The sequence below is a fragment of the Arachis ipaensis genome, chromosome B03 (assembly GCF_000816755.2).
Source record: "Arachis ipaensis cultivar K30076 chromosome B03, Araip1.1, whole genome shotgun sequence".
NCBI lineage: Eukaryota > Viridiplantae > Streptophyta > Magnoliopsida > Fabales > Fabaceae > Arachis > Arachis ipaensis.
Window position 1 is genome coordinate 33,625,739 of NC_029787.2, and position 12,759 is coordinate 33,638,497.

The window sequence follows — 12,759 nt, forward strand, 5'->3', positions numbered from 1 at the left end:
GATGTACAACATAAAACATTCAAAATTTTTGCTCAAATTATCAAAATTTGATGTCAATAATCCATAAAAATAATATCAAAATATATTATTTTTAACTAATTTAATAAAATAGTACATTATTGTAAGTTTTTAACTAATAATTATAAATTTAAGTTGCAATTTAATATAGGCTCTTAGAATAAAAGACTATTATTGTTTCTTATATTTAACTATTTTTATATAAGTCGTACGTTTGTTTTATTGGGTAAATTAATTAAACTATATTTATTATTTTATTTTGCATGTTTTGAAATAATACGATCCTACTATAAGGATGACATTAGTTTTCATAATCTAATACAAACCTTTTTATTATTTTGTTTGTCACTTAAATACTATCTATAAAAAAATAATTACTTAAAGTGAAACACTGTAAAAAAAAGAGACATTTTTGGAATTTAGAGTTTTAATTTGTTTCTTAATAATCACTTGATATAACTCAAATTTAATATATTAAAAAATTCTCTCTGTCTCTCACTCACTCATATTCTTAACTTCTTCTATAATAAAATTTTTAAATTATCTAATGCATAAAAGGTCACATCTTTGTATTTATCTTGAAAGTTAAAAGTTAAAAGTAAATGATATTAGTATTTTTAACAAAATTAAAATAAAAAGATAGAAGGCTCTTGATATGTTCTTTTGTACCAGAATATTACAGTTTATTATATTATTATTTTATCTTTGTACCACAGAACAAAAAGTAAAATTTTATATCTTCTTGTTTTTATTTATTTTACTTTATTTTTATTACAATTTATTATATTATTATATCATCTTTGTACCACATAACAAAAAGTAAAATTCTATATCTTCTTGTTACTTATTTTACTGTATTTTGGCTATCTAGATTAGGCTGTATAATATCATAAAAGTTCAAACGTTAAAAAATATATAATAGAAAATTTAGATGTTTATTGTGTTATATATCTTCTTGTTATTTATTTTATTGTGTTTTGGCTATCTAAATTAAGCCGTATAATATCGTAAAAGTTGAAACATTAAAAATATATAATAGAAAATTTAGATATTTATTGGTATTATCAGGTTATTTAAAAAAATTAATTAATAAATATTTTTATCCTACCACATCTTCTATGTTATATGTTATCTAATAGTCAATAAAAAAAATAATATTAACCAACATAGAATTGATTAAAAATTCAAAAAAGGATTAGCAAAATATCCATGAGAATTTTTTTATTTTACCATTGATAGGTATAGATTTTTTTGCGTCTTTTATATACCAATCAAATAATTAGTACTATATGTCAAATGAATAATATTAAATTAATAATTTTTTTTGCAATATAAGTTATTTATTTTAATTTAATTATGAACGAATTTGCACGTACTTGAATATCAGTACTCTACATCATTAATTGTTTAGGAAATAAACATATTAATATTTTAACAAATCATTGGTAGGTACAACTTTTTTTTTTGCGTCTTTTCTATGTTAATCAAATAAGAATTTAATTTTGATGTTCTATTAGTGTAAAATAGTTTTACGTGTATCTAATTACGCAACGCTATCAAAATTAAACTCATCAAATAATTAGGGTTATATATACTAAATAATATTGTGGAATGCAAAATCATTAAATTTTTTTATATAATTTATTTAATTTAATTTAAAATAAATATTTATATACTCAAATTTTAATTACAATACTTTACATAATTAATAATTTAAAAAAATAAAAAATAATATCATTCAATACAAAAAAAATTTAAAAAAATGAGATTTAACTAAAAGGTAATAATTTGTAATTGTAATGAATGGAGGCAATACAATCACGATGTTAAAATAAGGAAAAGAATGGCAATAATAAAAATACAAAAAAGTACATCTAGTGGTTAGAGAAAAAGCACTACGAATCTAATAATGAGATTTAAAAAAATTAATAACAGAAGAATGAGATCAAACTCTTGGTATAAAATACTCACATAAAGAATATACCAAAAACAAAATAATAAGATATATACAAAAATTATTTATCACTGCTAATTATTCTTTTTCTCCTTTCATACATGGCATCGAAAATTAACATTTGGCATCGTCGTTATTTAGTTAAGAAAACCACAAAAACTCATCCAAATAATTGTTATATACATTGAAATACATTCAGAATGGAGAATAGAATTAAGAAAAATTGAAAAGGATAAATTATTAAAATGAAGAATTGAAGAAGAGGTTACGCGTTTCTATAGTTATTAGTAAAAACACGGAATGAAAATGAGATAGAAAAATATGTGTTGTTGTTAACGGTGGAAGTTTTTTTTATTTAAAGTAACTGACGCATGCATGTACGGAGAACTTCTATCATTAAGGGTAATATTGGAACATAAAGTTGGACGCCAAAAACTCAGTATTGATATTATATATTGTTATAGATATAAAAGTACTTTTTGTTTATTTATTACGTGAAAAATATATATTTTAACTTCTCAAAAAAGATGTCTTTTTTATTTTTTTTAGTCTTTTTACTTTTACTACTAAAAATTTACCAAACCGTTAAAAAATAAAAAAAAGATTTATTTTATTAAAAATATTTTTTTTATCAACTTAATGGCGCCCAAACAAGTACTTATTCTTATTAAGAGAGTAAAACAAAAAGAAATTTGAGAAAGTAAAATAAGAAGAAAAAGATGAATAAAAAAAATGATGATGATGAAAAAAAGACACAGCAACAGCAAAAGATAAGGAGAAGGAAGAGCAAGAGTTTTGAATTATACAGAACTTATCAGAATACAAATACATCGAAAAATTTTCAAAATATACCAAAAGTTTCCAAATTACATCGAGACAAGAATGGAACAGATTTATCACAATAATAATTCAGATTCAGAACTCCTACACTAAAATTTTGCTACAAATATACAAAATATTTTTTAATGTATTTTTTTCTTTTTTTCTTATTTCTTTCTTTTTTTTTAGTTGAATGAATGTAGATTCATCCTCTTCCAAGTAATTTTGCAGCATTATGTGTTTCTTCTTATTCTTTGTTTGATTTCTTTGTTTTTATTCTTATTAAGAGAGTAAAACAAGAAAGAAATTTGAGAAGATAAAACAAGAAGAAAAAGATGAATAAGAAAAAAAAAGAAGATGATGATGATGAAAAAGAAGAAAAAGTAGTAGCAGAAGATGAGAGAAAGAAGAGGAAAAACTTTGAATTATGTAAAACTTATCACAAATACACCAAAATTTCTTTACAATAACAAATAAATTTCTTAGTTTTTATACCAAAATTTTGTTACAAATACACATAAATATTTTTTAATGATTATAACACACAAACTGAGTTTGAAAACAACACACAAAAATGACTGAAATATTAATAAAAACACATCTAAATCAATTTTGGATTAGGCTACGTCATCAATATGGCAAAATTTCTACGATAACGATAATAATAACGATACTAACGATAATGACAAAACGTATAAAAAGAAGACGATGATAATCATGACGATGAAGATGATGGAGGAGAAGGACCAGGGGCAAAGCTAGACAATATTTATTGGGGGGCCAATATTCTTTTTAGTTTTTTATTTTAACAAAAAAAATTAAAATAACTTTATATATAATTTTAATTAAAAATAACAACTAAAACTTAAAATTTACTTTTTATAAGATAACTGAACATATTGTATATTTTAATAATGGTTTAATTACTCTGTCGGTCTCTATAGTTTCACAAAATTTTCAATTAGATCCTTATATTTTTTTTCCTTTTAATTGGGTTCTTACACCAATTTTTTTTTTCAATTAAGTTCCTACCGTGACCAAACAGTTTGATTTAATGGAATATTCCATTCCTAAATTAAAGATTCTCTAACTTTTTTCCTAATTTCCTAATTCTCTTTCACTCTTATTTTCTTAAAGACCAAAATAACCCTCCCAGACTTAAACGAAAACTGTCCATTCTCCCAAACTTAAAGAAAAATCTCTTCACATTCTTCTCCTTCTTCGTTTGTTGGTTGCACACTCTGTCATCTGCCGAGATCAACTCTACTGGAACATTGCTGGAGGGTTTCGCTTCTCTGGTGTCACCGTCGTCGTTGTAGGCGTTGCTGTTACTTCTAGGTAAGACAACGCTTAACCTTGTCAGTCATTAAAAGTGTTTCTTTTTTTCTCCTGGAAAAATCTGCCACATTGTTTATTAGAGCTTCCTTTTGTTTCTGAAAATGGTTGAATAGAGATTTATGGTATTGTATTTTCTTATTTTTGGTATGCAGTTATGAGTGATTCAGATTTTACCATTGAGGTCCACCATGGTGGCAAATTTGTTGACAGTGGACACGGATTAGAGTATTTAGGAGGAATGGTTGTGGAAGATTTACATTTTGACGTTGTTGAATGGTCATTGCAAGAGATTGTGAGTGAGATAAAGCAACTAGAGTATAAGGGATATGCCAGGGTATGATAAAAGGAACCTGGGATGGATTTAAAGTCAAGTCTTAGAGAGATGAAGTCCGATGGAGATGCGATGAGAATGGCTAGGTCACTGGTGTCAAGTTCCTGCAAACATTGCGAGGTATACGTTGTCGATGAAGTCAGAAAAGGTAACAGGATTGAAATCACTTCTAGTGATGTTGATTATGTGCCAAAGGAAGGTGAAGACAGTGGCTCTGGCTCTGGATTGATAGAGGTTGAAGTAAAACTTCTGTTACCTGCAGTAATTGTATGTATGTGGCCAATATAGACATAACAGGAGACATTGTCCAAACCTTATAGTGACAGGTATTGATTGCTCCTTTATTTTGTTCATGTGTTGAAGAACTATTACTAATTGCTATTTTATGTTGTAGCTCCTAAAGGCACACAAGGATCTAATGTTGCTGCTGGAATTGGAGGAGGTGATTTTGCTGCTAATGAACCTGGTGCTGCTGCTAATGAACTTGGTGCTGCTATTGAAGCAAATTGATCTGAAGCTGCTATTACTGCTAAAAGTGATGATAGACTTATTCATCCAAAGTAATTTACAATATTTTTTCTATTTTAAGATAGATAATAAATCAATTGGAGGTGAAATTTGAGTATGTTTAGTATAGTTTAAATGTTCAACTATTAAACTCAAATTTGAAGACTCTTGCAGGATTCTGATTGAAAGGCTTTCATACACCTCAAGTTGTAGTTTAAGAAATTTGTTAATTAATCTGGTGTAAGAGAGATGAATGACTAGCTTCCGGTTCTTTTACTGCTCTATTGTTACAGCTCCTTTCAGTCCTTAACTGCTTTGTTACATTCTAGCTTTCAGTCCTTTCTTTAAAGGTTTTTGTTCTGATTTTTTGCAGGAATCTTCATCTCTTAGAAAAATATTGGCCGTGAACTTCAACTTCCTGCACATGGTAAAAGAAATTCAAAAAATATAGTCATATGAATAAGCATACAAATTAGAAGTTTTTAACAATTATTTGAATGGTTTCTACTCATTGCAATATTGTGCAGTTAGTTGGAGATGATTTCTTGATGTTTAATGCAAAACGCATTGAGAGAGTAGTATTAGAGTATGCATGTAACGCTCTTTTTCTTAAGGTAAGTGATTTAAATGGACTTTGATTGGGTTCCTTTGTTTAGTTCAAAATTGTTCTCACTTTTTCTTCATAAAATTAATCATATTTCGTTAATAAAGATGTTTGGATATCCAGAGTTTGAAAAAAGTTGCTTCTTTATGCAATACCTTAGAAGTAGAGTTTACAACTTTTTAACCCATATTAAAACACTGTTGCATGAGCTATTTTTGATAAATTATTTTTTTTTAATTGCTATTTTGTTATTTTTTTTATTGCTGTTCTTCCTCTGAAGTTAGAAGTAAAATATTTAAAATTAAATAATTAAAAAAATCAACCAGCAATAATCTCAATGAAATGTAGAATAATGATATAACCAACTAAATGATTGGCATTTTCAGAGGCATCCCTTTGCCTTTCCATATAATAGAGGATAGAATAACAATTATAGCTCTCTATGACGCACAGGACTTTCTCACATTCTTAGTCTTCTTGAGGCAATATTAATATCTAACAAGCAGACAGATGCAACAGCTTTGTTGTATTTGTTTAGCCACATCTGTTCTTTGTTTGTTTATAGATTTTCTGATATGATGGATATCGTATCACCTGCTTTTAGTATGTTTGCCCTTTTATCTGTACAAATCACTTGCTCCTTTTAACTAAAATACCAAGTGAAGTGCAGAACCAAGGTGGGGAACTATTAATGAAAAATAGCATGTTCCTACTCAAAATAAGATGAAAATAGGATAAAATGTGAGTGAGTTGAAATCCTACAGTTTGGAGACCTTCTCTCTCAAGCATCAGCATAGACTGCACTTGCAATTGAACTGCAGCATAAAATTGCTTCTCAGCAATGAGCATACGTGCTGGAACCTGCAACTTAGATCTTCAGACTCAAAATCCTCCATGAAAGATAGAGAAGTTTAAACAGATAACAGAAAAGGAAGCAATTAAAACAAAAAGTTTAAAAGAAATCAGGAAGCATGCACAAATGTATACATGCAAGCAGAAAATGCAACCTTGAGATGCATTTCCTCTAGCACCTGAGAAAGACATTATATGAACTGGATTTACGGGGTCGGTCATCCTAAAATTGGGACTCACTTGTCGTAAATATTCACTTGTAGCATACCATATCTCATTGGATTGGCGGGTGAATAAAATCCATAAAAAATACTTATCAAAAAAAGTGATCCATTGAGTCATACTAAGTATATTTGAATTCTATTGATTATAAACTATCGTTATAACAATATAAGAAAAAAAAAATCCCAACATAAATTCTTGGTGCTTCAATACTGGAGAGTTCTAGTCTAGAAGCTCCTTGATGCAGCAATAGACCATGGTTGATCAAATATCTATAGTAGTGCGTTGGTATCACTATGCTAAGAATGAAAATCCATAATAGCATTGATTCACAAGAAGATAATTGTTAGCATTAGCCTAATTTCATCGCCATTCCAAGCACAGTGAGCTTTCACGAGTTATAATGTCACTGTATATAAGTCTAGTTCTATAGCTTCAATGAATTTTAAGGTCATTATGTGCTTCACATCTAAAACTACTACAAAAGTTCTACACATGTACAGATGTAGCACACTGGATATGAAACTGCAAATGCAATTTTGCATACTGTTTATTCTATCCCAAACTGTTAAAAGAGGCAAAAAGTGACTCCAAGTCATAGCAAATATAATTAGAATATTAGAGGAAGCTAGCGTAAGTTCTGACACGATACTGTCTTTTAATCAGCAACAAACAAAGCAATGCAATTGAATCAAGAAATAAAAAAACAGTAAACACTTGGGAAATAAAGGATTGACCTTAGCAATGCCTTCAATTTGATCCAATAAGGAGATTATGTGTCGCAATGTAACTGAGTGATACCATAATTGATGCAATTGTTTATTGCGCGCACTAAGGTGCTTCTTTGCCTCTGCCAAATCTACCTTTAAGACGGAGATACTCTCAGTGGAATCACTGAAAAACTTCAAGATCTGAAGATAAACAAGATATTTGTTAAATGGAAAATCATAATGAAAGGCCAATCCTAATTCAGCTACTCTATGTAAACAAGAGAGAAGTGGCAAACTCTTAAGAATTCTACAAAGTAACAACTGCCAAAACTACAATAGGAAGTTTGTAGCACAATAAATTGAACAACAATAAGAACAACGAAAACAATAATAACCATCAACCATTTTCCCATTAAGCGGGATGCAAAGTAACTGGGAAATTTAAGGAACTATAATCTGAAGGTGGACCTCCATTAACACCCACAATCAAACTCCCTGAAGTTTCAGTTGTCAAGTACTGGCAGTTTGAACCAATTGTTCCAGGTCAACATAACAATTTTAAAAAGAACCCATGAGAATGAAATATTAAGAAACCTGGGAATAGTTTTGGATAGCTTTGTTGAAGCCACTATGATAGGTTTGTACTACTTCATCCACAACCTCCTCAACAACATCACTTTGCTCCTTCAACAATTGTGCAGCAGCATCACGATCTTTTGACGTCAAAATGTGAACAAAATGAGGTAGTGAATCAAAACGAGCAACAGTCCAACTCTCATCTATTTTAGCGAGTTCACGTCTCAAATACTGCATTTCGGTAGAGCAGAAAGACTCAAATTATCACAAATTTGAGAGATTAACACACGACAAAGAGCAATAGAAAACTAGATATATCAATGAAGGTTTTGGAGCAAACAATCTACAGTTCAAATTATAAGCTAGAAGTAAAAGATAATTTTAGTATAAAATAGCAATGAATCCCTCATGTGATGCATACAACTTTGGTTAATATAACCTGCATAGTGGTAAAAGAAGGCCATTTAATAAAAGTAATCCTATCTGTTGAGCAAAGCTAAGTTGGTTTGAAAAGACCATGAAGAGGTGAGGACTTTGAGAGCCAATCTGAAGCATTAAACGGGAAAAGTGTCAGCGTCTGGTGGTTTTTCTGCTGCTTTATTTTAAAGCAGCAGAGACTTATGATATTATTATATGGGCATATCCTAAACTTGCATCATATATAGCATTTTAGTGTCAAAACCAGTACATCTTAGAGTAGATGTTTAGAACCTCTTAACTACAATTACAAACTTTCAAGGTTCATGATTTTTATAGACGGGTTTCCTCTCGGAGATGCAGACAGATTGCAAAGCTTGGCCTGTTGATGTATTTTTTTGTGTGTATCTTAACCTTCCATAAATTGAGGATTTCTGGTCCTCCATGCCTTTTGTAATATCCTTCTGTCCTTGTTTAAGAAAAAGGAAAAAGAAAAAGAAATCAATTTTAAGTTATAATGAGAACAGTTTGCAGTTACAACAGCCTTTTGGCACCAAATGGGGTCAAATATGGGCCTACTTCAGACTAGTGTACTCTGTTGGAACCAAGGATGAAATAGACTGAGGATATAATTATAACATTGGACAGAAGTTGTTCTCCCACCCTTGTAAGGCATGAGCCTTATTCTGGAACATAAACCTAGGTTACTGCACCAAACTGCTCAAAGTTTCCCCATTTCTATTCCAGTAATCTACAAGCACTAGCAGTGAGGCCAAAAGTCCTTAGAATATAAATCAATTGCAGAGAATCCCTCTGAAAAGCAGTGATTAATCATTTTGAATACAAATCTAGAAAGTAACAAAGGAAAGCTTACAGCTTTGTCTTCAGGCAAAGGCAAGTCATCAAAAAGTCCCATATTTTGCTTTCAATGTATCCACACACCATAGAAGAGATAAGATTACCTTGTACTAACAAACCCACAGTTCTAACTGCAATGGATGAATACAAGTAATGAACACTCAAACTAATTGGCTGTGATAAACATGAATAATGTGAATAATCCAATTTCACCTAAAATAATGAAAAGAATCTGCTTCAATGGGTGCACTAGGCTTCAAGAAATGAAACTTAGTGTAAACCACAAAATTTGGAACCAAAAAAAGAAGGGGGGGAAAGTAAACAGGAAAATAAGGAAGAAGATCAAATGAAGATATAATAGCTATCATAAACTACTTCTGCAAAAGGATTTTCTGAAGCAAAGCACATGGTTTTAAAATCCAACAAAAGATAGTGTTTCAACATAAATAAAACCGATATTCTACTCACTCATAATAAAATGAAGCTGAAAAAAGAATTGTAAAGAAGTAACCAATTATATTGTTTCCGTAATAAGTTAGAACAACAATAAGTTCAGTTTTACCAAAAAAAATCATTTCGGAATATTATCCCCTAATCAACCTCAAAACTCCCAAAAATAATTAAATACTGGTTCAGAACATAGAACAGTTGAGTCTAAGCAGCAAAGCAAACCAAACTTCTTGCTTACGTACACTTATTCCTAATGATTTCCAGATGACAATACCTCCAAATCCAGCTCAAGTAGCAACTAAAACGAGAGTTATTATTTGAACTTCAAATAACCTGGCATCAGCAAAACAAAACAATAAGAAAAGAAATATATAAATAAATAAAACAGTAGATGATTTTGAATTCAACAAAAGAAAAATACGGTTCTAAGTTTGGCACTGAACTATAGTATTAAACATTAAAAACCCCCTATGTCCCCCCTATGTCAGGAAATACCACAATCATCAACCACCAAACCTTTCCTCACTAGGAGGAGGCCCTGGAGCAAGCTCCGTGGATTGTTTCACACAAAGCATAAGCACAATTTTCTTGGTCATTCGGCAAAAGAGAAACTACACTTATTTCCAATGCAATATCCAAAAATTTCTAACAATTAAGTAGTGATCAGAAACAACCACGAGAAGGGATCAACAATAGATTACTGAATTAAATTTTTGCAAATCTTAAAGCACCTAACAATCAAAGCATAATTAAACATCATTTCTACCGCTGTTCATTACTATACGGTAACTAAACACACACACCATAATCTCCATTCTACGACCGCTAAATAGAACCAGATCCTCGATTTCCTCTCACAGGCGAAGTTCACTAGAACTCTTCAGCAATTTCACTCATACAGAAGCAAAAAAATCTATAAAACTCCATCGAACTCCTCTCTCCACACATATCCTTCCACTTCCTCTCTGTTACAGTTCCTTCATCACTTAGCTAAGCAAAAAAAGGCGTTTACGAGAATTCAAAAAGCTGAATACTCCGTCGAGAACTTACAGTAAACGAAATTCGAAATACGCATTCTGTAATCAGAGATCTCGAGGAGCTACAAACGATTCAAATCGAGATTCATTGTGTGCGCACTAAATTCAGCAGAGAGAGAGAGAGAGAGGGAGAACCTGGAGCGAAATGGCGGCGAATCGACGGAGGAAGGAAGAGGAAGCGCGTGAAATGGACGAAGGGGGAAGAGAAAGTGATGAAGAAGTCGCTGAGCGTTCGGAAAGATGGATTTGACTGGTAATAACAAAAGCGAAAAGGCGAACACGCGCGCGCGTTAGAGCGTAGTCGTTGTTGTTTTAGTGAGGAGGACGAGAAAGAGAGAATGATCCTGAAAGATGTGAAACGCGTGACGTGATGCTTCTACCTGTTTTTATCTAAAGTTAATATAACACATTTTTATTTGAATTGAATTTTGCTTACACTTAATATAATCTTGTTTTATAAAAAACGGAAAATTGATATTTAGCGCATTTATAAATTATAATGTATAGTTAGTGAAGATTTTTTTTAAGTTTTTAATGCTAAAACTAATAACCTTAATAAATATCCTACCAAAGTCTTTTTTATTTTCATGTTTTAACTTTCAAGTCTTTTTCTATTCTAGCCATTATTTAGAGCAATTTATCATTTAACAAATAAAATCCTATCCATCCAATTAATACCTGCATTAAAGAACAATATATTCAAAACGAATTTCAAATTATGAAAATTATGCATCTTCTGGCTAAATTTTTTACATACGGTAATTTTAGTATGAAATAGGAAAATATTTAATTATTTTAATATTTTATACAAGTATAATAATATCATAAAATGACATTGGTATTTTATAATAAAAATATTTTTAGCACCAATTTACATTGGTGGAATATTCTCAAACCAATGGACAAGCTGAAACTATAAACAAAGTCATATTGGCCTGGTTAAAATGTCGAATACAAGACGTAAAAGGAGCATGGGTAGACGAACTTTCTCAAATCTTATGGGCATATCGGACAACTCCTCACTCCACAACAAGGAAGTCATTTTTTTGACTTGCTTACAGAATAGAAGCCATGATTCCCATAGAGATCGCTGAAGAATCTCCAAGGGTTATATTCTACAATAAAAGGGCCAATATCCAGCATAAAAGGAAGAGTTCGGCCTCCTCCCAGAAGTTCGAGAACAAGTTCGGATCAAAGAGGAAGCACTAAAGCAAAGGATGGCTCTGAAGTACAATCATAAAGTAATCAAAAGAACCTTTATCACGAACGATCTTATACTGATACAAAATGACATCAGGATTCAGAAGTCGGGCAACGAAAAGCTAGCTGCGAATTGGAAAGGACCCTATAAGATTGTTGAAGTCTTAGGGAAAGGTTAGTATAAGGTATCCGACTTACAAGGGATGGAACTCTCGAGGTCGTGGCACGCGTGTAACTTGAAGAAGTACTACAGTTAGATAGCGCACCTTGTTCCTTGATATACTCATTTTTCCCGACTTCATAATTTTTTTTCGAGAAGGATTTTTTCGGAAGGGGATTTAATGAGGCACCATAACACGGGCTAAGAGTAGTCAAAATCCTATTAGCCAATTTATGGAAAGGCATTTTTCATTTATCAATGATAAATCCACTTCATTCTTAAAAGTTTCCTATAAAAATGCATTAATTTAAGCTTGACAAACCGCAAAAATCATTATCCGACCTAGAATGGTCGGCAAGTTGAAGCGACGAGGTACAAATTAATATAAGAAGTTATGTAAACAATTTGTAAGATCAACCTCAAAATCAAGGTAGAATAAAAACGAAATGAAAAAGTAACTTGACAAAGTCCGATTACAGGAAGACGGAACTTACAAAGAAAAGCACTATACTGACCTACTTCACCGACATCATTTAACTTAGCAAAGAAACAGTATTAAAAAGTTGTCAAAACACGATTTACAACTAAACGGCTATATAGGCTAAGATCTAATTCGACAAAAAATAATTACTGAAAACCTATAATCATGATGAAAATGAAGAAAGGTTTTTTGATAAAAAAAAAAAACTAAAATTGTCAAAAAAAA

At 30.7% G+C, this 12,759-nt stretch overlaps 1 protein-coding gene and 1 long non-coding RNA gene across 11 annotated transcripts in view; one reads left to right on the forward strand and one right to left on the reverse strand.

The window, feature by feature from the left end:
• The window catches only part of LOC107630181 (exocyst complex component SEC8), a 9,894-nt gene continuing 2,441 nt past the window's right edge, over positions 5,307-12,759 (reverse strand). Inside the window, exons 1-7 of one of the 10 annotated variants that reach the window (XM_016333255.2) lie at positions 10,829-11,062; positions 9,899-9,989; positions 9,223-9,337; positions 7,950-8,162; positions 7,383-7,556; positions 6,334-6,432; positions 5,307-5,385 (exon numbers count right to left, since the gene is read on the reverse strand). In XM_016333255.2, the coding sequence (XP_016188741.1) occupies positions 5,347-5,385; positions 6,334-6,432; positions 7,383-7,556; positions 7,950-8,162; positions 9,223-9,264 (567 nt within the window). In that variant the 5' untranslated portion in view covers positions 9,265-9,337; positions 9,899-9,989; positions 10,829-11,062 and the 3' untranslated portion in view covers positions 5,307-5,346. Of the gene's footprint in view, positions 5,386-5,929; positions 6,433-7,382; positions 7,557-7,949; positions 8,163-8,370; positions 8,757-9,222; positions 9,338-9,898; positions 9,990-10,706; positions 10,756-10,828; positions 11,068-12,759 lie in introns of those variants that run through there. The other 9 variants (XM_021118678.1, XM_021118677.1, XM_021118676.1 and 6 more) reach the window with 9 other exon arrangements.
• LOC107630182 lies at positions 5,315-5,749 on the forward strand. The gene is made up of 2 exons (XR_001618175.2): positions 5,315-5,394; positions 5,495-5,749. It is a non-coding gene; the product is annotated as an uncharacterized LOC107630182 (long non-coding RNA).